This window comes from Heteronotia binoei, chromosome 4, assembly GCF_032191835.1.
Source record: "Heteronotia binoei isolate CCM8104 ecotype False Entrance Well chromosome 4, APGP_CSIRO_Hbin_v1, whole genome shotgun sequence".
NCBI classification, from domain to species: domain Eukaryota; kingdom Metazoa; phylum Chordata; class Lepidosauria; order Squamata; family Gekkonidae; genus Heteronotia; species Heteronotia binoei.
The window spans coordinates 155,896,637-155,919,826 of record NC_083226.1 but is presented as its reverse complement, the minus strand read 5'-3'; the positions used below and the strand labels follow the sequence as shown (position 1 = coordinate 155,919,826).

The following is a 23,190-nucleotide window of genomic DNA, read 5'->3' as shown; positions in this document are numbered from 1 at the left end:
CTTAGCAGTAGGGAAATGAAACACCAGAGGCAATAAAACTGAAGGCTCTGCCAAAGAGGGAAATTATTAAAAAAAAATTTGGAATCTATTATCCTTAAGGTTGTCTATTCCTGGAGACTTTGCTTATCAAGTCACAGGTGACAAAGTTGGATAGGTTTAAAAAAAAATCAGAAAACTGAATCACAGTTCAATACTATGCGAGTCCCACAAAATTACAATAGGGCTTACTCTTTTGTCGGGACACTTTTTCAAAAAGTAGTTGTCAGAAATTAGCTAAATTAAAAAAAATGGAGTTGTCTACTTGCAAACTGGAAATCACATCATACCTCTAAATTCCCCAACAAACTGCAGAATAAGGCAACTGTGTTATCCACCTTTGTTCTTACTGTCATATAGCACAACTTGAGTCCTACTTGCTATAGCAAGTAAAGGGAATGAAAGAGATGGGTGTTCCCTTTCAATTGGGGGGGAGGTTATTTGAAAATTGCAGCAGTTTTCAATGCAATCCGGCAGCCCTCCAGGTATTATCTGTCACCAGGCCAAGCTACCAATCACAGTAACAGGATGATCACTTTATATGCCCTTAGAAGCTCACCCTTATTATTCACACCAAAAAATGAAGTCTGCCACTGCATGATTTCTACATTTATGAGTATGTGTGTGTTACATTCACAATTAAGGGAGGGAGGGGGGAAGAAAACAATTTTACAAATAATTTTAATTATTAGAACAAGATTACACAATGCATCTTAATCCAAAACATATAAAATTGTTTCACTGTTAGAAAATGTTTGGCAGCATCAAAAAGAAATCTGCCATTTATACATTCTGCTATATGAAGATTATTTAAAAATATACAGGACAATTCCATCCAATTCAGCAACAGCGTGATTTCCCCTCCCTCCTTTATAAAGCACCAGTGCAGCCACAGTTTATTCCATCCACACAAGTGGTTATGCACCACCATAGTCAATGAAGCCGCTCTAACTTAGCCTGTAGAGATTTAAAATTCCCTATAGTGGTCTGTACAGCTAGTGTTGGACTTATGGACTGCAGTTCAACAAGGTAACCGCTAACAGCATCCAAGCAAATATTTGTGAATCTCCGTCTAGAGAGGAAGAAGAAAAGATATTGTTAGGATAAAGGGTCTACAATCTTGTAATGCTTTCCTAATTTTGGAGCTACAACAAGCTTCTGGGATCAGTATCCTTTCAAATGCCTTACTGCAGTGGGTGGCCAACGGTAGCTCTCCAGATGTTTTTTTGCCTACAACTCCCATCAGCCCCAACCAGCATGGCCAATGGCTGGGGCTGATGGGAGATGTAGGCAAAAAACATCTGGAGAGCTACCATTGGCCACCCCTGCCTTACTGTGGCAGTTGGGTAGGCATGAACCAAGGTGTGCCTTTTCCATGTCTTCAGCTGAGAGACATGGAAGACACCCATAAGCCAAAAAAGGTGGTACAGGAAGGAGGGGAGGCATAACACAAAACTCAAGATGCAGTAAGAATGTTTTCCTCACACTGCAATCTTTTGCATGGCAAATACCTGCAACAGATTTTGTCAATGATTTCTAGTAAGGTTCATGAAGGTTTTGCTATGGCTACATTCCCCAAATTTAGGTGAGATTATACATAGCACACACATTTTCAAAATATAGGCACAGGCAGATTGCCATCTGGTCATATAATTTCTGCACAGTTCACTTGCCACTGGGACATGTTTTACTATAATCCAAATTACCTCTCATAGGTAAGCACTCTGTTAGGATCTTGCACATAACCTGATAATAATACATGAATGCATTCCAAAAGGTGCAAAGGTTTCTTCATTTTGCTCCAGTATGGGTCCTAAGGAGGAAAAGAAAAACTTGTACCGCATAATTCATCAACAATGTGAAGGTAGCTGTAATATTAGCACAATATTAAGCTAATGCATTAGTTATTCTTATTGCACTGAGGAAACTATAGAAGTAGGAGTCTGTGCTAATAGGGTTCATTATAGGTTAAGTTCTTATTTAGCAAAAAGAAATGTGGGGTCTGGCATTCTCAAAGTTATCTGAACAACTAAAAGAAGGTACAGTAATGTTGCTGGAATTTCAATTGTTTTAGCAGTACAAACAGACATTGGGATTTTGTTATCCATCAAAGGTAATTCACAAATGAAGACCATAAAAAGTGCAATGAGGACTACAAAAACAGTTTTCCTGTTAGATAAATATTTTAAATGTTTGAGACAGTGTGATGTAGTGTCTAAGACCAGGTAGATGTATACGCAAACCCCCCAGCTCATTCTTCGACAGTCATTACGCCAGGCCTACGGTTGAGGCAAACGGGCGTCCTCATCTTATTATACCACCTAACTGGCCTCCCAGCAATGATTGTCACCTTGACTGGGGGCGATACTGCTGACATCTTTGGGCAATTTAAGTTGCCTACGATAATTATGCCTTATGTGCTCACACCATCCAAGCCATCCTAAATTAATTCTGAGCTATTGTTTTAATTGTTTAATTGTACTCATGTTTTATTGTTGGTTTTAATGGTTTTATGTTGGAATCCACCCTGAGCCCATCATGGGAAAGGGCGGAATATAAATCTACGGAAATAAATAATCTCTTTGCTTAACCTAGCTCCTGACAGCTGGGAAAATACAATGCAGGTGACCCCATGCACATTTGGTGACAGCAGGATAAAAATCTAATGAATAAGTAGTGGTGTACATGAAAAAACAATCATTACATCTATTTTCTTAACAACCACCAACAGTGAGGAAACCTAGAACAGCTGAACCTACAATTAGATGTCCACTAACTTCTACTTACCCGTGCTTTGAATAACTGATCGTACACTTCAAGAAGCCTTGGGAGCGGCACGCCAATTTCTTGCATTGTGTAGGTTACGAACCCCACGTCCCAGTTAAAGGAACAAGCTTGCTGCTCCAGATACTGCACTAAAAACTCTGAGGGGGAAAGCAAGATGTTAATTTTCGCTACAAGAGTCTAAAAATAAACTAAAACTGAACATTCACCTTCATTCAGTGAACTTCGATGGAGACCTTGTCAGTGGACTTTTTGAAAAACATTATGCCGGCGCTGAATACAAGAAAAGCTCATGCAGCTTTCCAACTCATAAATATAAGGAACAACAACACACTGTAATAAGAAAACTAAAAGGAAACTGGAGCGAAAAAGGTAGGACAGTATCTGCTGCTCTCAAAGTAGACAGAATAATACAAGAAAAGCTCATGCAGCTTTCCAGCTCATAAATATAAGGAACAACAACACACCATAATATGAAAACTAAAAGGAAACTGGAGCGAAAAAGGTAGGACAGTATCTTCTGCTCTCAAAGTAGACAGAAGAGAGCTGAATGGGAAAGCGCTTGCCTCGCCTACATGAGCAGTAAGTAATGACTCCACAGTCAAGGGGATTGGGACTGAGACGATGACCTTCTTGTGTTGAATTCTTGAGCAAGACAGTGCTTGTCTGTGTGACCAAATGGGCCTTTTCAGACCTTGAGTTACAAGTCAGTTGCATGTATGGGAAGGGGCAGGCATAAAATATAGTTAATTCCTCTTTGTGGTCCATGTATTTTTGTAGCGATAGGGGATATTTTGTCTCTCTGACTGAACTGTTGTAACTTACTACTTCAAGCCACCAGTACTTTGAATTGTATACCTAAAGGAAAATAGCGAGGTGTTCCAGCGTAGATTTTGCCAAGCATTACCATCTTCAGGCTAAGAGCCTGCATCCGATCTGCAGCACTCATAGTCACACTGTCACTCAGGGCTGAAAGAGAAAAAGAGAGCCTGTTCTAGAAGCTATACTGATTTCTGTTTTTTTTCAACATAATATATAATGGGGCCTCTTTATTTCTTAGTGATGGATGGTTGCTGCTATAAATGCACATCCACTTGTAAACATTAAGTAATAAAACACTATTCTGGCAGTGCAAACTAAGACACAAAAATGAAGACCACGATACCAAGTTAGTTGGTATATTTATATGACATTTACAGACAGAGTAACAGCACCTTGGTGCCATACGCAACTGACTGATCCTTATTACAAATTACTGTTCAGTATCCAACTGAGCTAGCAGCATCAGATTCATATGGCAGATCAACAGGTGTGCTACTGTCCAGAGGCCACCATTCCCCCAATGGAAGATCCCTTTGGACTTCCAAGATTGTATTGAATATTTATACAGTACTGTCAGTGGCCCTGACGGATAGCCCAATCTTGTCAGATCTTGGAAGTTAAGCAGGGTTGGTGCTGGCTAGTATTTGGATGGACAATCACCAAGGAATTCCAGGATCACAATGCAGTGGCAGGTAATGGCAAACCATATCTAAATGTCTCATAAGACAGCTGTGACTTGATGCCAACAATAACAACTGTTGGCGTTCAAAAAGTTTTACAAATCCTTTCAAGCTATGTTCAGATGTCACAAAAAGGGGCTTGTTCAAGACAGCACAAATCTGGTGCATGTATTCCGTATCCTTTCTTGTATGGCACACCAAGAATTTTAGCCGCAACTTAATACCAGTTAACGATTCTAATCACTGGGAAAGAAATTAGCATCAGTTTCTTCAGACATCCTCATATGGAGGTAGACTGGAAAAAAGAAGGGTACTGCTTATTTACAACTACAAAGATACTAGTTATTTACAACTGATGAAGAATCATACTAAAACAGGATTTTAGCCGGCATCCAGCCTTGTTATGATCTCCAGTTCAGCTTATAGATAGTATAATATATGCTATTGTGTTTTTACATATGTTATTGTTGTAAAGAACAAAAATAACTCATCTCAATGTTATTGTGGCACAATTTTATGTCTTATAATTTTTTCTAAGTTTTCATACATTTTGTAATTATAATTCTTATTTTTTCCAAGTTAGTGTTTGTGATGTGGTTACTGTATATACAGACTTTCAATATTTTTCCATTATCAACTTCTGACCTCTAGTACCTAGTACGCTCCTTTTTCTCATTTCTGTAGGTTTCCTATCCATTTTTATTACTAAGTACTTGAAGGCTTCCATAGTCATTCCTTGCATGCTGTGCAGGGCAAAAAGGGAGGAAGGAGAAGGATATGAGCACACAAGCCCAACAATTAACTAGGTTTGTGCATTTCAGAAACAAACTGAAATCTGTTTTTGATATCTCAGTTGAGCTTCTGAAAGCAGTCTGCAAAATACTACTTATATTACCACCGAGGGAAAGAAATTGAAGCCTACTGGGAAATTCACGTTCTTTTTTGTAAGTCACTCAAATAATCTGTCATCCTTCTAACAGAGCAGCATTAAGCTATGCAGACAATATCTTGAACACCTCGTTTCCTTATGGAGCTACAGGCCAGTTGCTCATTTCCACTGCTAAATTCCATAGAGGATTTTTGCTGACTGGGGAAGGGGCAATTTCCACCACACTGACTCTAGAGAGTCATGGGGGGGGGGGGGGGGGAACCTTTCCCCTGGGAGCAGCATTTCAGGAGTTATTTGAGACTGCTCTAGGAGGGAGGGAGGCTGGGGAGCCTGACAGATCCAAACTCAAGGAGACAAAGTCACTATTGTCCAATGGATCACCAATACTGAACCTACTGCAGGACCAAGAAGTATTGTCTCCCTTTCTGAATGTCATGTACTGTGCTGGAGAAAAAAGATTTTTTAAAAATCATTGCATTAATCACAAAGGAATATGCAATTCTGCATTGTTGTGTGCTTCTTTGCCACTAGTTGAACATACCTTTCTCAATTATTTCTTGCCAGAGTGTCTGTACCAAGATAGGGTCTGAATGACCCGCGCAGTGGATAATGGCCAGTTTACATTCAGAGAGTTTGAATGGATCAGCAAATTCCCCATATAGCTGGAGTTCAAAAAAGAAACAAGGGGTGATTATTCTCCCTCTTACACATGTACACACAATAAAATTCAGGAATAATATGGCAATGTGCAACAATAAAAATGAGATTGTTTATTATTTGCAGCAATAAATAAATGAGAATATTAATTATTACACCTCCATCCTTAATACCAAGTATTTTAAAATATCTGCAGCTCTGCAACAGGAAATATGAAATGTACAAATGGATATTAAAGTTAGGGCTATGTTATCACAGAAAATGAAACTTCAGTCTAGAACAATGAACAGTTTGAATGATATCGTGATGTTGGGGAATATTTCTTTAAGATTACCTTGGTTATGTCCATCAGCTCAGAGTCCAGCTGTGAAATTGCATCTTGCACTGAAGCATGATGGGAACACTGACGTTGTAATGCTTCTTGTATCTGAAACTGAATCCTGGCAACCTGGTTAAAAACATTTGCATTTTTCATAAAAATTATAAACATGTAGAAGAAATTATAATTGGTCTTATCATTAAAATATTTTTCCTATTCTAATAGCTATCCATATAATTAAAAAACAGACTAGCTCACTTTTAATGCTGAGCTGATGTTGCTTTTCGGATTTTCAAAACCAATCATGAGAGCTGGTCTCTCTCTTTGAAGTACATTGGGATTCTCAACATGCTAAGAACAAGGTGTGCAAAAGGAGCCTCCAAGATATGCCATCATTTCCTTTGTATGCCAATATTAATGCTGTCTAACATCACTACCAATTTTACTTACTTCCATTTTCTCTTCTAATTCATGTAAAAATTCACCATCTGCAGCTATTGGTGAAATGGCAGTCGAACTCTTGGCACTCAAAATGGCACGTGCAATATATTCCAGACGCTGCTGGAGCGGAATCTCAGTGCTGTTAAATAAATAGAAACTATGGGATTTAATATGGTGGCTTTCAAGAGCATTCACATGATCTTTTGCTTTTACTCAACCAACTTACCTACTCTGCTTTGCATATTCTTCGTCTCCTAAAAGAGCAATATAACATCTGCCACTGCGCTTTTCACCCTTAGTATCTTGCACCTTGGCCATCTCTTCTATATCACCTCACCTTGGTAGTCCAGAGTTTCAGACTATGTACACTTGGGAAGATCTCCATATCCATTCTATAGCTTCTAGCAAGGCTCCCCAAGCCAAACACAGCTCCCATCCCATGTATGGTAGCTCATGAGATACCTAGTATCCTAGCTACCTGCCATGGACTTGAGAAGCAAAGGTGTTATCAAGTCAATTCAGCCCATGATATATTGTTGATGGGCTGCATTCAGTTTAGTGGCTCACAAAGATGAACAGACCTGGGCTATATTATTTGGTGATGTCTTTGCAAAAGAGACAACATTGACTTAAAACACTGCTTCCATAAATGGTAATTGATAAAAAGCTACCCTTACCTGTGCATGTCAGCCAATTTTGCCAGCACTCTGGCTGCATTACTGAAGCCTCTGTTTTTCTCAAAATACCTCCACAGCAGGTCCATGTAGCGAACTTTGTTTTGATCAACTCTTGCCATACGCACTAGATATGGCTCCAGAAAGGGAGAGTTTACCTACAAAGATCAGGGAAAAGGTGAAATCCTATCAAGTTTTTGTTGTGTTATACCCATTCTGACTACAAATTATGCTTCTCAAAGATACATTATTATGCCTCGCACTCTCTGCTTTTCTTTGACAGCACTGATCCCTGTGGTGGAGGTAGCTCTACATTGTGGAGTGATGGTAGGCAGTTTCCACTCGTGCAAGACCCGTGTATTGTATATGAGCAGAAAACACCTCATGTTTGGCTATGTCTGCACCAGAGAACCCTGCTGTGCTACTGAAACAAAGGTATGAGTTCCAAATCTCAAACAAACGTATGGATATAGTGTGCACAGATTTCACCCATGACCTTACCTGCAGAAGTTTATCTGAGAGATCCGCTTGGATTAGCCAGTTGTAAAGAGCAATACTGAAAAGTTCATCTCCAGAATGTTGTGCCAATTTTAGCATTTGTTCAAACTAGAAAAAGGGAGAGTTAAATTAAACAGATGTTGTTCCAAGAATATACTTTTTTAAAAAAAGTAAGTGGATAGTTGCCTACCGGGCATGTATGAACATATAAAACAGTTTATTTCAACATATTCTCTATTAAAATTACTTTAAAATAATCTGATAGTGCTTTACACAAGCAGTCCTTCTGAATATTTTTGTACTCATTTACCCCTGAATTTTTTTCCACTGAACGGTATTGTTGTACACTGTAATAAATGTTTTGCAATAAATGTACACCTGGATCCATATGAACATATGAAACTGCCTTATACTGAATCAGACCCTTGGTCCATCAAGTCAGTATTGTCTACTCATACTGGCAGTGGCTCTCCAGGGTCTCAGCTGAAGTTTTTCACACCTATTTGCCTGGACCCTTTTTAGTTGGAGATGCTGGGGATTGAACCTGGGACCTTCTGCTTACCAATCAGATGCTCTGCCACTGAGCCACCATCCCTCCCCTGCATATGCCAAAATGCAAGAAAGCTCTGCTCATGACAGAATGCAAGAAAACTCTGTTCGTAACAGATCTCTTTTAATACTGTTTCAAAAGCAGTATATGTGGCATGGTGTCACACATGAAGCTGTCTTATTCTGAGCCAGACAACTAGCCCATCAAGGTCCATATTGTCTACCCAACTGACAGTGGCTCTCCAGGATCTCAAGCACTGGTCTTTCACATCACCTACTTCCTGACTGTTAACTAGAAATGCTGGGGATTGAATCCAGGTTCTTCAGCATGGCAAGCCAATGCTATATGAGTGAAATATAGTCCCTCCTCCATTCAACCCATAGATATTAATATATTATTCTAGGCATTTTTGGCTCCTGTATTTATAATGAGTTTTCAAAGCAAAGTTAATGATAGCTCAGTTATACATGTTGCCTATGTCTTACATGATGACCTGCTTCTTCGTTGCTTAGCATGTTGGGGTCAGATGATAAGATGGGAGGGCCGGGTTTTTTGGGAACACTGGGAGACTGTGGAGCAGCTTTACTTTGATTGACCAACTCTTGAAGTGTGTCTGTAATGCACTTATAGCTGTTTAATCTGCAAAGAGAAACACATCATGATTTCTTCCACAGAAACTTCTGAAACTTTAACAGCACTACCCATCCTCTTTCCACATATGCATACAACTTTACTGTTCAATGGCAGAAGCTTTCCAGTGATTATTGTTTCTTTTGGGCACAGAATGAAATATAAGTACAAGGAATGCTGGTACAGACTGAACTTCAAATGTTTCACAAACAAAGCCCCAGGAAGGCATGTGTTTTAAGGACCGATTCTGACACAACTCACAAACATGATGACACTATCAAGATGAGTTGCAGAATGTTTTTAGAAGGGAAGCTGCGATTTGTTTTTATTTGGACAAAAATTATGCCACCTCTCTAGGAACCTGCCTGAGGTGGCTTGCAACATAAATAATTTAATTTTTCAATTTATACCCCAACCTATCCCACAAGCGGGCTCAGGGGAGCTTACAACATTAAAAACAACATTAAAATGAATCACTATAAAACATCATAACAGATATGTAGGTGATGTCAGATTCAAGAGCAGTAATCAGTACAACAAACCACACAACATCGTGTAGGCTGGAAGTTTTCGACACAGCTTGAGCATCTTGATGGTATATTAATATATTAATACAATGCATTAATACAATAATTAATATATTAATACAAATCCAGCATTAAAAACCCATCCCATCATAAAAAACAAAAGACCACTGACAGCTTCAAATAACAGCTGACAGATTAATATAGTGTTAAAAGATCACCACTTATTTTGCCTGTTTAAGCAACACAGGCATCAGATGAGCCTCAAGAGGATTGGCATTCCATAAATGAGGTGCCGCTACTGAAAAAGCCCTGTCTCTGAACGCCATTTACCTCACCTCTGAAGGCTCATATGGCAGATCTTAACTGATGGGTTGGATAGTATGGTAGAAGGCGGTCCTGTATTTATCTAATACAGTCTGCTCAATCCCAAATATTAACAGGTGCTAATCAGTCACCGAGCTATTATCTCAAAATCCTTAAATGTGCTGTGTACTACAATATGCGAAACACTAATGTGCAATTTAAAAAAAATTACTGGAACTGAATTTACCAGAAACTTCTGATTTGAAGTCCTCTGTAGTCAATTAAATCCAATATCTTTATAGTGGACTCAATTCTATCACTTTCAGGTTTTTTTTTTTAAAAAAAATTGAAGCCACATTAAGAACTGAATGAGCTATTTATATTTGTAATGAATTTAGTGAAAATGAGGGACAGGATAAGTTCTGCCTCTCCCTAAGAGCAACCAATGACAGCTGGCAGAATGTTGGGGAGAGGGAGCTGGAAAGCAGCAGTTAAGAACATCAGCTGAAAGTTGGCAGTTGGGAAGCTGGGAGGGAAAAGGAGGATGTCTGAGTGAAACTGTGCAAAAGAGATGCTTAGAGCAAGCTGAAAATAGTTAATTTGTAACTAAAAGACCCCAGTTGTGCAAACAGGACCACCATTCAAAAGTGAGACTTTGTAACTTCTGCCTTACTTTTTTCAGTGTTAATATCATCATAAACAAAAGTTCCTTTAAAAAAAAAAACCCTCTGGGCAATGAGTCTAAAGGAAAGAAACACACAAGAAGATGACCGTAGATTTATACCCTTCTCTCTGAATCAGAGTCTCAAAGCAGCTTACAATCTCCTTTATCTTCTTCCCCCACAACAGACACACAAGTTAATATTTTGGTCTATATAGGTATTATAGGAGGAAGAGGAGGAGATTAGATATATACCTCGCCCTTCACTTGGGAGTCTCAGAGTGGCTCACAATCTCCTTTCCCTTCCTCTCCCAACAACAGACACCCTGTGTGGTAGGTGCGGCTGAGAGCACTCTCAGTTAACTGCTCTTGAGAGAACAGCTCTGCTGAGAACTTGGGCTGACCCAAGGTCACACCAGCAGGTGCATGTGAAGGAATGGGGAATCAAACCCAGTTCACCCAGATTAGAGTCCGCACACTTAGCCACTAAACTGAACTGGCTCTCAGAAAAAAAAAATTATGCCACCTCTCCAGGAACCTGCCTGAGGGCAGCTTGCAAAATAAAAATAAATGGCAGCATGTGAACAGTACAGTGTTTGAGCCCCAACCTCAATACCTCTGTGTGAGTGAGGGCTTGTTATTAGAGGGGGCTGGGCTACCCAGTCTGTGGATGTCTCTGGGAGTGAGAGATAGAGAACCTGAGACATGAAATAGTCATGGCTCTCTGTATAGTTTGAATGAAATGAGAAGGGTGATAAGTACCCATAACCTGAGAGAGAGGTTTTAGAAGGTGGTAGGCAGTTTGTGTGAATGGAGAAGGGGCATCAAAGATGCATAGGAATAACATTTGCTGCAGAAGAATGCACAGGAACATTTAATTATGGAGGATGTATTCACCTATAAAAAGCTGGATTAAGTTATTTTCATATTTTAACATCATTAAATGTATGAGATAAGCCATTTACTTATTACTGAACTAGTGCCCCCCTTTTTGACTTAGAGTCCCCTAAGCGGCTCAGTGTTTGTACTCCCAGGTTTGTAGACAAATCCAAAAAGTTTTTAAAAAACACAACAGGGATTTAAATCCCCCCACATTTGTCTGTGCATGCACAAACATACTTACAGCTGAACTGGCAGTGGGTGCCAGCACTGGGCTGTGATCACACATACTAAATAACACACTTTCAATCCACTTTCAGTGCACTTTCCAACTGGATTTTCCTGTGTGAACTGGCAAAATCCAGTTGGAAAGTGCATTATTTAGTGTGGGTGTGATTGCAGCCCTGGTGTCAACTCCAGGCTTGGCCACCATGGTGATGGATGCCAGGAGTGGCTACAGGTTTGGCTGCTGTGGCTGCAGACTCCAGAAACAGCTTGGATCTCAGTTGCTGCCACAGCAGATGCCGGAAGAAGCTCTGGGCCCCACCAAACTGACAAAGCACCCTCGGAGCCACTCCCTGCCTGGCTGCCATGGTGGAGCACTTGGGGAGTGTGGCAGAGGCCACAGCAGAAGCTCAGGGGCTGGCTGTGGTGGCGGAGGAAGCCAGGAGCTGCTCTAGGCTCAAAGTGGCACCTGGGAACCATCACTGTGACCACAAGAGGATGGTGGAGCTTGGAGCTGCAATGACAGGGGGAGAGATGGTATTCTCCCCCACCCCCACAGGTTTTGTGGGCCTCTCACTTGTACGTATGTATATGTGTGTGTGTGTATTGTACAAAGCTGAATTTCAGCTCAGTTGCTTAACAAACACTTGGGAATATATGCTTAAAATTATTTTCATGCTGGTTAATTTTAAAGCTATTTCTGCAACCATACTAAGCTGCTGCCACCACCATCTTTGTGCTGAACAAAACACCCAGTTGAGAACTTGCCTCTCCTGGAAAGCCTGAAGTCCAACAATATCCTCTTCTGGTTCTCCATTTTTATAGAAATGGAGTCCAAGACCCTGAGGATCCTTTTTCTCTGCAGCAGTGAGAGCAAGTTCTACAACACCTTCATAGAAGCGCACTTGAGATTAAAAAATAAATAGGAGTTATTTCGTAAATACATTAACAGAATTCTGACAAAATTAATACAAACACATAATAGACTTCCAAGAGCATCATCCTACTTTCAGGTTATGAAGGCACCATCTGTACACATTTTCACACATCTGTACCTATATTTTTCAGAGTTTTTGGCACAGTGCCCATTGGCACCTTTCCTGGCACTTACAAAGTGTTTTTATAAAATGGGTTGAGCCAAGCATGGCTTTTGCCCAGTAAGTCTTCTGAATGGCACTGGATTGATTAGCTGTGAAAAGTTTTTAAAATGTTGCTTTGGCAGCAGCTGCGTCTATAGCACAAGGATCTTCTCCATGTGGTAAACTGTAGCAGCTATTTTGTGGCTGGCTGTGCCTTCTGTGGCAGCCACCACACTGTTTTAAAAATTCCAAAGGTACCCACAGGCTCAAAAGGGCTGGGGGCTCCTGCTCTAGGAAAATCAGGATGATCCTGTGCAGTTTTCAAAGCTTCTACATGTTTGTTAAACCCAGTTTTATCAAAATCTAGCATATCTATAATCTGAAAAAATTTAAGATTCTCTAAAGAGAACCAGTTCACATTGGGGCCAAAAATCCTAACTATAAATACAAATTGATGGGGTGAGAACTGGCGGAGACTGGCCAAGAGCGAGATCTTGGGGTTGTGGTATATAACTCACTGAAAATGTTGGGACAGTGTGCGACTGGAATAAAAAAAGGCCAGTATCATAATGCCCCTGTATAAATCGATGGTGTGGCTTCATTTAAGAACTGTGTACAATTCAGGTCACCACACCTCAAAAAAAGATATAGCACTGGCAAAAGTCCAGAAAAGGGCAACTAGAATGATTAAAGGTTGGAACACTTTCCCTATGAAAAAAAGTTAAAACACTTGGGGCTTATGTCAAGATGGTACCACACTCCCTCCCACTTCGCCAGCATCGACTAATTCCCCACTTTGTTGGCGAAACTGTGGCATGAAAGCTTCATTACACTGTTGGTGGGACTGCCCGATTGTCAACTCTTTTTGGCAAAAGATTATTACCCAAGTAGAAAACATAACTGGAACCACTATCCCAAGACAAGTAGAGATCATCATTCTAAATAATTGGCATTCTGTAAAGGCTACAAAGTCTAAACTATCCCTTATTATCTCACTCATAACAGCCAAGAATATAATAGCCCTGAGCTGGAAATCTAAGCTCAATTTGTCTATAGATAATTGGATCCTAAAAATTTGGGATTTCATCACAATGGAGAAAATCACAGCCGATATTGACATCATAGACCCGATAAAGGCAGCTAATGACTTCTATGCAAAGTGGTATCCAATTCTGGATAAGATAGAAGACAACACCACTCTTTCTTCTTCACTTAACCAACGGGTTATCCACAAGAATATTCTTTTTTCGTGATCACTCTATAGCTGTACAACCTTACTCTATATAACAGTATGTATGAGTAATGAAAATTAAGGCATTACTGTATCGATGTTATTCTCTGTATACAAACATTATACTTAAATAAAAAATTGTTTTGGAAAAAACAAACAAAAAAACACTTGGGGCTCTTTAGCTTGGAGAAATATTGATTGAGGGGTGACATGATAGAGGTTTACAAGATTAAGCATGGGATAGAGAAGGTAGAGGAAGAAGTACTTTTCTCCCTTTCTCACAATACAAGAACTCGTAGACACTCAATGAAATTGCTGAGCAGTCAGGTTAGAATGGATAAAAGGAAGAACAAAGGGTGCTTTGCGAATAATGAACTGGCCAAAATTGGTGACGAATTTTAGTTCATGAGCCAGTTTGTGCCGATCCCTCCTCCCATACTCTGGATAACCTCTTTGATATTCCTGCAATCGTTGTTATGAAGGACAAACAGAAGTGTACATTTATAAAAATTCAATCCTGCTTGTTGTCTGCTTTTATTGAAGACATTCTTATGCCAGCTCTCCTGAGTCCTACACAAGGCAGCTTTTACCAGTAAAAGCGTCATAAATCATCACACTACCAACAGAACACTTTGTTTTATTTACCTTGTCTATACTGAGCACAGACGTTAGCAAGGTCAACTTGTACACTAATCCGCTGATATTCCTTCAATGATTCTCTTAGCATCTTCTCTTTTTCAGATTTGTTCTGCACTTGTCGGGACCTCTGAAGTAGTTCATTTGCCTGTGGAGACAGGTAGAGATCAGTCATCATTCACTGTCCTAGTTAGGGCGAGATCTAAGAAAAACTAATTTTTCTATATAGAAATCATTGTCCAACATTGACACATGTATCACACATCCGATTTAACTATTTCTTATATAGAAGTAAGTTTCCACATAGGAAATAAGCTCCAAGAGAAACAGTCTTTACCTTTCTAAACGCTACATTTTAAAACTGTTTAAAAATACCCTAGCTGCCTACTTAATCAATGTCTCCATTTTGTTGAATAATTCAGTAATTTAATTCAAGACAGCACTTTCCACACTATAGTTAAGTGTTCTGTTCTACATGAGATAGAACATTTGAAAGTGATCTTTTATTATGCAACAAAATGTAGCACAAGAAAAGACAGAAAATACACAGCTGCTCAATTTAGACTTCAAATTTGTATCACAAAGAAAGTATTTAAAACTGTCCAGAGGAGAGCTATAAATATCTTACAGTCTGTTTGAAAGTTTTAAAATAAAGCCTAAAGGAGCTCACAAAATTTTCATAAATATTCAAATCTCATAAAATAATAATAAAACACAAGGTAAAACACAACTGAAAATCCCACAGCATTAGCAACACAGCACCAAACTTTAATAGCCAGAGCCAAAAAGACCAAAGCACAGAAACACACCTCCACCACTCCAAAACCACATGAAACTGCTTGGCACATATGCTAAGATCAAAGCCCTTAGGAAATAAAAGCAAGATCTTAACACATAAGAGCTTTTGTCAGGCAAACAAATTCAGGGAGTGAAGTCCACAAATTCTGCAGCAAGCAAATAAGCTTAACAAGAACTATGTAAACATCTATACCAAATACCTTCTTGCAACAATAGCTGCACTAATTGCAGGGCTGGGTAGGATCTTGCACCAAAAAGTAAAACTGTCCTTTCTTCCCAGATATCTTGGTACACTGTACCTTTGAGCAGATAGCATCATCTGTGCTGTATAGGAGTGGGCAGATGTCCTGTAGATGTGAACTGATGCCGTCCACAGCGGCATGGTCTCTGATGTAACAGTTGATGAGGGAGGCAATGAGGGCTCCAGTTAGCTCTTTGTCTCTGATTACTAATTCTCTAAAAGTAGTGACTTTGAGGTGTTCCTGCAATTCCTGTAAGCAAAAAGGACACGCCCACATTTTCTCATAGTACCCATATGATTACAAACGCAAGAGTATGTTCTGCTTTATTCAGAATTATCACTGACAGCACTTTGTTTTAATTTGGTGTGTGTGTGTGGGGGGGGAAGCTTTCCATCTGCAATCCAGTTTCCTCAATATTTGTTTATGGTCCTGTGTGAGCTGGTACAATAAACAATTAAGCCCCATCCCAATCTAAAATGATTACTGTGCAAGTCATTGTCAAGCATGCAGGTTCAATAACGAGTCGAAGTTGATACAAAGACTAGGTTTATTGATAGATCGATACTTTGGTGTAACAGGTTCTTGAGAGTAATGCTGCCAATACATTGATACAATACTTTTAAGGCTTACTCCAAAAGAATTCCAAGGGATGGGGTTGCGGGGTAGCATTCACACATAAACTATCATAAATGTCTACATTCCCATAGTGTTATCAGGACTACATCCTTGCTTTCCCCAGATGGCTTGTACTCCCTTACAGGAATGTATGGGAAGGTGCTGATTACTTGGTTTCAGTTCTCACTACTTCTAATTATAAGCCATAAAGCAAGAGGGGGGGGGGGGGGGAAGGGAAAGAATAACAAGCTAGCAAAGTTGGATCCTCCATGATACTTTACAGACCAGGTTAGGCAGGACCCTAAAACAATCAATTATCAATGGAATTTCACCATGCTTGACGGTCATCCTCCAACACAGCCCTATCCATGGGAATTGGTCATCATTATGCAGTTAAAAAACCAAAACCTAAAACCACTGGTTTCATCTGCACACCTGTTATTTGATGCACTGCGAGTGCATATCAACTAAAGGCAGAGCTGAAAAGCCATAAAGAAAATATAAGGAGGCTGTAATTATGAACAACATAAGGGAGCTCATATCCCTTTTCCATATAACAAATTTGCATAAGCAAGCACCTGTGTTAACAAGAAACCAGAGTCAGAATGTTAAAATGCAAACCTTTTCTTAATCTTTGAACCATGGTCCACACCATCTTGATCCGAAAACACTTTTTTTTTTAAAATACTGTAGAGCCTGGGATTCAAAACAGCTGCCAATGCTTATGCAAACTGCTCTAGAAACCTGCCTCAACTGCAAAAGATGACTGCTACTGGGGCATGCTGCTGTTCAAAGGAACAGTTAAAGCTCCTTTTGGGTCTTGCAGAACTGGTTTCTACAGTTCTCTGGCAAAAACCTTGCCTGCATAAGACCACAAAAGATGCTGTTAATCTGAATTCAAGGCAGACTTCAAGACTGCTTGTTATTCACTATTCTGTTAGTGTAACTACTATGTTACCACTCTGAGCAGGTAAGAACAGACCAACAAAGCTGCTGAGTATTACATGACTACCACATCTGTACAGAAAGACAGTTTCGGGTCTTACCAGCAATGAAAAGTGAATGTCTTCTAGGCCAAGAAGTTAGGAGTGCCAAAACACATACCTTCTGAAGCTCCCCTACGACAATATTGAATTGGTGCTCACAAAGAAGCTTCCACAATGCCAAGGCTTGGCAGGTTTTGCGAACAAGCTGCTGGATGCCTTGTAAGGAGGCCTTCTCAGTTAATTGTGCCTCCGCTGCAAAAAATTCAAAACACATACTGGTAAATGACAACAGAGCTAATCCACGGTACCATTTCCATCCCCCCCCCCCCCCCAAACTGCACAAAACCTTCTAAAGAAAGCAGCATAGAGTTACAGAACTACAAAGCCTGAGGGAATCTCCGAGGCTCATCAGGCTCAAGCTGAATTTGCTATTGAGCTGAATTCACTGTTGGACAAGCAGGCAAACAGAAAGAATCACAATTTCAATGAGATGGCTATGCAGGAGCAGAGAGCGACAGACACCGTCAAGCTTCAAAAAAGGAAAAGGTGAGCCATTCTTCTCTACAGTGCTACAGATTATTTCAGGAGCAGCCTGAAGACCAGGCTCTATCTTTTGTGCAGAGATTACTTCCTCTCTGCATACATTCTTGAGATAGATTCAGGTGGGTAGCTGTGTTGGTCTGAAGCAGCAGAACAAAGTTTGAATCCAGTGGGGCCTTTCAAACCAATGAAGTTTTATTCAAGGTATAAGCTTTCATGTGCAGTGCACCCGCTCTTTTTCTGATACCTGAAAAAGTGTGCATGCCACACAAAAGCTTATCCTTTGAATAAAACTTTATTGGTCTGAAAGGCCCTACTGGACTCAGACTTTGTTCTACATTCTTAAGAGTTTCTATTAAGTCTAGACAGAGTTATTTTTCCAGTAACAATATCTATTAAAAACGCATGGCCTCTTTCCTTCTCACCCTGAAACTTCCTTTGGAGCTCTTGCTGTACTTGCTGAGAACTTCCACCATCTGGCCGTATGAAGCCGAGCAACCTCTGCTGCAAGTTAGCTGGTGTGGCAAAACTTATTCAAAGGAAGGAAATAAAAAACACCACAATGATTTATGCGGCACATTTAAAATGTCACACGCTCACACACATTTACGCATTTGAGGCCATAATAAACAAAATGCACAGCAGCAAAAATACAGCAATAGTAAAAGTGGTTCTACAACGTCACTAGATGAAAAACCCACTTGCACTATAGTAGACAAACAAAAGCAGTTCAGTGTTTTTCTAACAAGTATGAACAATTTATTATGAAATTTGTTGTATGTTATTATATTTTGTTAAGCTGCAGCAAAGGCTTTGGCAGGTTAGTCAGCAGCAAAGTTTAAAATATTAGAAGTAAATCAGCCATGCTCTATGCTTCTTTACTCAAAGGCAAGTCCTCACAATTACACTTTCACACACATACACAAGATAATGTTTGCAACTGGATTTTACTGTGTGAAATGGCAAAATCCACTTTCAGTCACTGAAGCATGTCAAAACTGCATTAAGTGCCCTAGTGTGCAACAGATTGCTGCTTTAAATTTATTAGACCCTGTGCATCCAAGTGTTCACCAAACATGACATAGGCTTCTGAGTTTACTTCAGTGGCCTTTCTCTTCTGTACAATATTAAGAAAAAGAAACAAAGAAAGCAACTTACCTAGGATTTCTAAGGGCCCCCATTGCTGCAAATTGTGAATTCCTATCCAAAAATTCCTGTAAGCCTTTTAATTCTTGCAGCACAGATTCCAGCATCTGTGGAGGGACACTGCTTTCAATCTAAAAAAGAAAGCAATCATAGGCTGAATTATAATAATACTGTTAAGACTCATGCACCTGAAGGGGACTGGGATATAAGACATGAATTCAGTGCTCTGGGACATCAGAAATGGCTTTAAAGAAATCAAGATGGACCTCCTGATGGCACCTAGATTTTTTGGTCACTGTGTGACACAGTGTTGGACACTGGCCTGATCCAACATGGCTTCTTTTATGTTCTTAAGATGTCATTGGGCATAAGGCCCTGGGTGTTCCATTCCATGCTGTTTATATCCCAGCCTAGAAAGGCTGTAGAAACATTTCCTCCTTAACTCCAAAAAGCTTTCACCTGTGGGGTCATCATAGGTGATTTCTGCAGCACTTCTTGAGTTCCTAAACCCTCAGCAGTCCATCAAGATGTATGGTGTTTGGTGGTAGAATGAATGAATGACACACTCAGAACAACTCTCTACTTTCACAGGTGGACTGTGTGATCTGCCTCCCTTCCCATCATAATTACTTAATCCAGAGAAGGGAATATGGGGGGGGGGGGAGCCACTTGCTAGGCTTGTATGTTGCAAGAACACAGAAAAGGCTTTGAAGAATTCTGACGCTGCACAGCTGACACAGCCAGACCAGGGTGGGAAGGGGCTTCACTTCCACAGTACAGAAAACAAAACTTGGCTAAATTTGTATAGCTGTGCCCTTCCATGGAGTGGAAAAAGCAGCCTATTCTGGCTCTTCTCTTCTGTTCAAGTAGAGGACCTGCTTTTCCAAATTGATACAACCATGCAGAATCAAGTGACAACTGTTTTTCCTGGTCATCTGGTATTTCAAGCTCCAGATGGAATTACCCTCCTCCTCCTCAAATCTCTTCCTTAGAAAATTAGCATGCCAGGAAGCAGGTTAGGCAAGATGATAGTTTTCTGTGTATGGGAAGACTTTAACTAAGACCTGGGGGAGTATTTAAACATACAGATATGTGGGTCCGTCTAGAAAAACCTTTGCCACTCAGTCCTAATATATAATATGGCCTACCAAGGCATGCATTTACTGGTGAAATTACACTTTTGGACCCTTTAAGTAGTTTTACATCCCACTCAATTTAATATCCCTATGGATTTAATAACTGGCTTGACCTTGATAATAGGATGAACCAACAGAGGCAAACCTATTGTCTGTCATTCTCTGATTTAAATAATGTGTAGTTAATAATGCCATTCCATTCCAAGGATACACCTGCTTAGTTGCTGAAAGCTAACTGCCAATCCTAAACTGTAATTGCAAGAGAATTTTCTCAGGGAAAAAACCCAAAAATGTAAAACTATGATGCAGTGCAGTCTTTTGTGAGGATGTACTGAAGAATGACCACTGTGTTTTACTATAAAAATTTCAGAGGGTAGCCATGTTGGTCTGCAGTAAAACAGATTCAAATCCAGTAGCACCTTATACCCTAAAACTCTGCTTGGTCTTTTAAGGTACTACTGGAATCAAACCTATTATACTATTAAAGTGTTTTTTCATTGATGCTATTAAAACAGCCAATTGTGAAGATAGACAACAATGAACCAGAACAATTTGCAACTCATAGGACCTAAATGAAACATTTTAAAGCCCCAAAACAATTTCTCCATGTAAACAAATGAATCCTCATTACTAGTAAAAATTACTACCTATAATAGAACCAGTGAGAAAGGCATTCAAGCCCAGTAACACTTACAGCAACAGCTTCTCGGTTGCCACTCCTGAAAACTCTCTCCACAACTATACTTCCATCCCAAATGTTCCTGAAAAGCATGTAGATTATGCTGAGAAAGTCATATACAAAAGTAGTGTTTTGTACAGCCCAACAATGTCCATGCAACTCTTCATAGTCTAACAATGTTGTTCTAAAAAGCCTAAACATTCCAGTCAAAATGTACTGATCTTTGGATCTAAATATCTGTCATCCAACAGTACAATATACAGTAAATATACTATAAATTTAAAAAAGTTTAAATATCTGTCATCACCACATATCTCACAACACCACATGCATTTTTCAGTATCGTATAGCAGCTACTCCTTTGTGTACAGCTTTTCGTAGCATTTTCATATAGTTCTCCTGCCTTTCCTACTGTACAAGGTGAAATACTTGCTTTGTTTCCCCCTCCTTTACCTCCTTACATGCATCCATTCTGTGAGGAACCTATACAGAGTTCTGGTTTATGTAGGACTGAGAACAATGCAACAGTACAGTGCACTTGTTACCGATGGAAGAAACCATCAGAGGACACTTGTAAGATTAGGTCATGACATTATGGCTTGAAAGGCCCTCTTATCTTTTTGAATATTCTAAGATCCACCCTAGTGAAGAGTTCTAGCAAGTTTGAAAACTTGCATCATCTTTTGTGTCAATCTGGCTTTGGCTCAATAAAAGGCGTTAAATGAATAATATCTTTGGTTTTGGATTTTGTGTGAACCGACATGGCTGGATTTGGTTTTGGATTTTGTGTGAACCGACTTCTTACAAAACAAAATGAGATCATTGTAACTGTGGATACCAAGGAGAAGCTCTCTACACATCCTTCCATGCCACCTCACTATGTAATAAGGCTGTAATTCAGGTCTGCTTCAGTCATTTCAATGGCTGCCATATTTAGCATAACAAACCTAACAGCTGCACAAGCAGCTGCAAGTATTTAATTCAGTTTGCCAGGCAAAGTGAAACATTTGCTTCTACTGAAGAATGTGAGCTTTCTACTGGATAGGATAGGCAGAGTGGAAGAAGAATACAATAGGCTGCCCAGTTTATACATCCTTTGTATTCTTGTACCTAAAATGAAGCCTGCAAGTATAAAGCAGATGGAGCTTTTAACTATTCTGCCTCCTGACAGGCACAAAAAAAGGACAAGATTACAACATATTTACAATAAGCACAAAAGCAAAGCACTTTGAATCCCATTTACTTGACTGGGGAAGGGTTTAGCCTTTTCCCATTGAAATTAATGGAATTCAGCATGATGTAGCGGTTGCACTGACAGACTAGGATTTGGGAGACCCAGGTTCAACTCTGCACGCTGCCACGGAAGCTTGCTGGGTGACCTTCAGTCAGTCACACTCTTAGCCTAACCAACCCCAGAGTTGTGGAGAAGAGGAGAACAACAACATAAGCCACATTGGGTCCCCCCACCACACACTGGTGACAAAGGCAGGGTGTAAATAATATAAATAATTTTTAAAAGTGTTTAACTTTTGTCCGATAGGGCTTGATATAAAGTATTATCTCATTCAACACACAAACACACACTTCATTTCCAAGAATAACTTACCCTACAATTCGAGCAAAATATATGCAGATGCCATTGTGCTTGCCAGAAAATACGATCTCTGGGCCCGTCATGCCACTAACTGAAGTGCCAGGCTGAGACATATGACCGCCTGAAGCAAATGCTGGTGTTGATACTGTAGGAGGCTGCGAACCTGCAACATCAATACATCCTTAGCCACAATAATATCAAGATACTAGAAGTAAACCATTATAATTTTTAAAAAGAGAATACCTGGCATTGGTGTTGCCAAAAAAATTGGATTAGGGAAGGGGCTACTAGTAGTCATAGGGGAACCTAGAGAAAAAAGAGCAATATGTTTTATACAGAAAATATTTCCCATCAAGACTTCAAGGGACTGTAAGAATTATAAACACACAACCCAAACTCAAATCAAGTACATGCATTTGAGGTAATACAAATATAGTATTTGATTTTTATTCCTTCCCCTCCTTAAGAATCATGTACAATCCCTGGCCAGACAGACATAACTTAAGTTTCATGTGAGTTTTACTCTGTATTGGCAGGAAAAAATTGAGACCAGTTTCTCTTAAGAGACCTACAAAAAATTCCAGAGTATAAACTTTCATGAGTATCAGATGAAGTGAGTTTTGAGTCACACCCTGAAAAATGTTGCTGGTCTCCAAAGTGCTCCTGGACTCGAATTTTGTTCTGACACAACTAAAGTAAACAGAAAGCATTTATGCAACACTGAGGAATGGGAAGGAAAGAATGTGGTTAGATTTTCAAGAAGTATCTTACCGCAGTTACTTTTCTAACACAATCTGGACAATGTAAGAACCCTGCTCCCTCTCTTTCAAAGGTGAGGCAAGATGCAACTAGAGAAAGGGTATCTCTTGACTTTTGGAATGCCTTGAGGCTTGGCTGGTGCCTCTTTCAAGCACCATGTCAAAACATATCTTT

General features: G+C 39.8%; 1 protein-coding gene across 1 annotated transcript in view; it reads right to left on the bottom strand.

Annotated features, from left to right (window-relative positions):
- Positions 1 to 699: 699 nt before the first annotated feature.
- NUP155 (nucleoporin 155) overlaps positions 700 to 23,190 on the bottom strand; it is a 41,366-nt gene continuing 18,875 nt past the window's right edge. The window contains exons 17-35 of the mRNA XM_060236060.1: positions 22,501 to 22,563; positions 22,270 to 22,420; positions 20,679 to 20,745; positions 18,861 to 18,979; positions 18,128 to 18,231; positions 17,281 to 17,414; positions 15,619 to 15,810; positions 14,531 to 14,669; positions 12,344 to 12,479; positions 8,836 to 8,989; positions 7,804 to 7,908; positions 7,306 to 7,460; positions 6,638 to 6,767; positions 6,203 to 6,316; positions 5,753 to 5,873; positions 3,679 to 3,789; positions 2,824 to 2,960; positions 1,743 to 1,849; positions 700 to 1,108 (exon numbers count right to left, since the gene is read on the bottom strand). Coding sequence (XP_060092043.1) covers positions 970 to 1,108; positions 1,743 to 1,849; positions 2,824 to 2,960; positions 3,679 to 3,789; positions 5,753 to 5,873; positions 6,203 to 6,316; positions 6,638 to 6,767; positions 7,306 to 7,460; positions 7,804 to 7,908; positions 8,836 to 8,989; positions 12,344 to 12,479; positions 14,531 to 14,669; positions 15,619 to 15,810; positions 17,281 to 17,414; positions 18,128 to 18,231; positions 18,861 to 18,979; positions 20,679 to 20,745; positions 22,270 to 22,420; positions 22,501 to 22,563 — 2,378 coding nt within the window. The 3' untranslated portion in view covers positions 700 to 969. The remainder of the gene's footprint in view (positions 1,109 to 1,742; positions 1,850 to 2,823; positions 2,961 to 3,678; positions 3,790 to 5,752; positions 5,874 to 6,202; positions 6,317 to 6,637; positions 6,768 to 7,305; positions 7,461 to 7,803; positions 7,909 to 8,835; positions 8,990 to 12,343; positions 12,480 to 14,530; positions 14,670 to 15,618; positions 15,811 to 17,280; positions 17,415 to 18,127; positions 18,232 to 18,860; positions 18,980 to 20,678; positions 20,746 to 22,269; positions 22,421 to 22,500; positions 22,564 to 23,190) is intronic.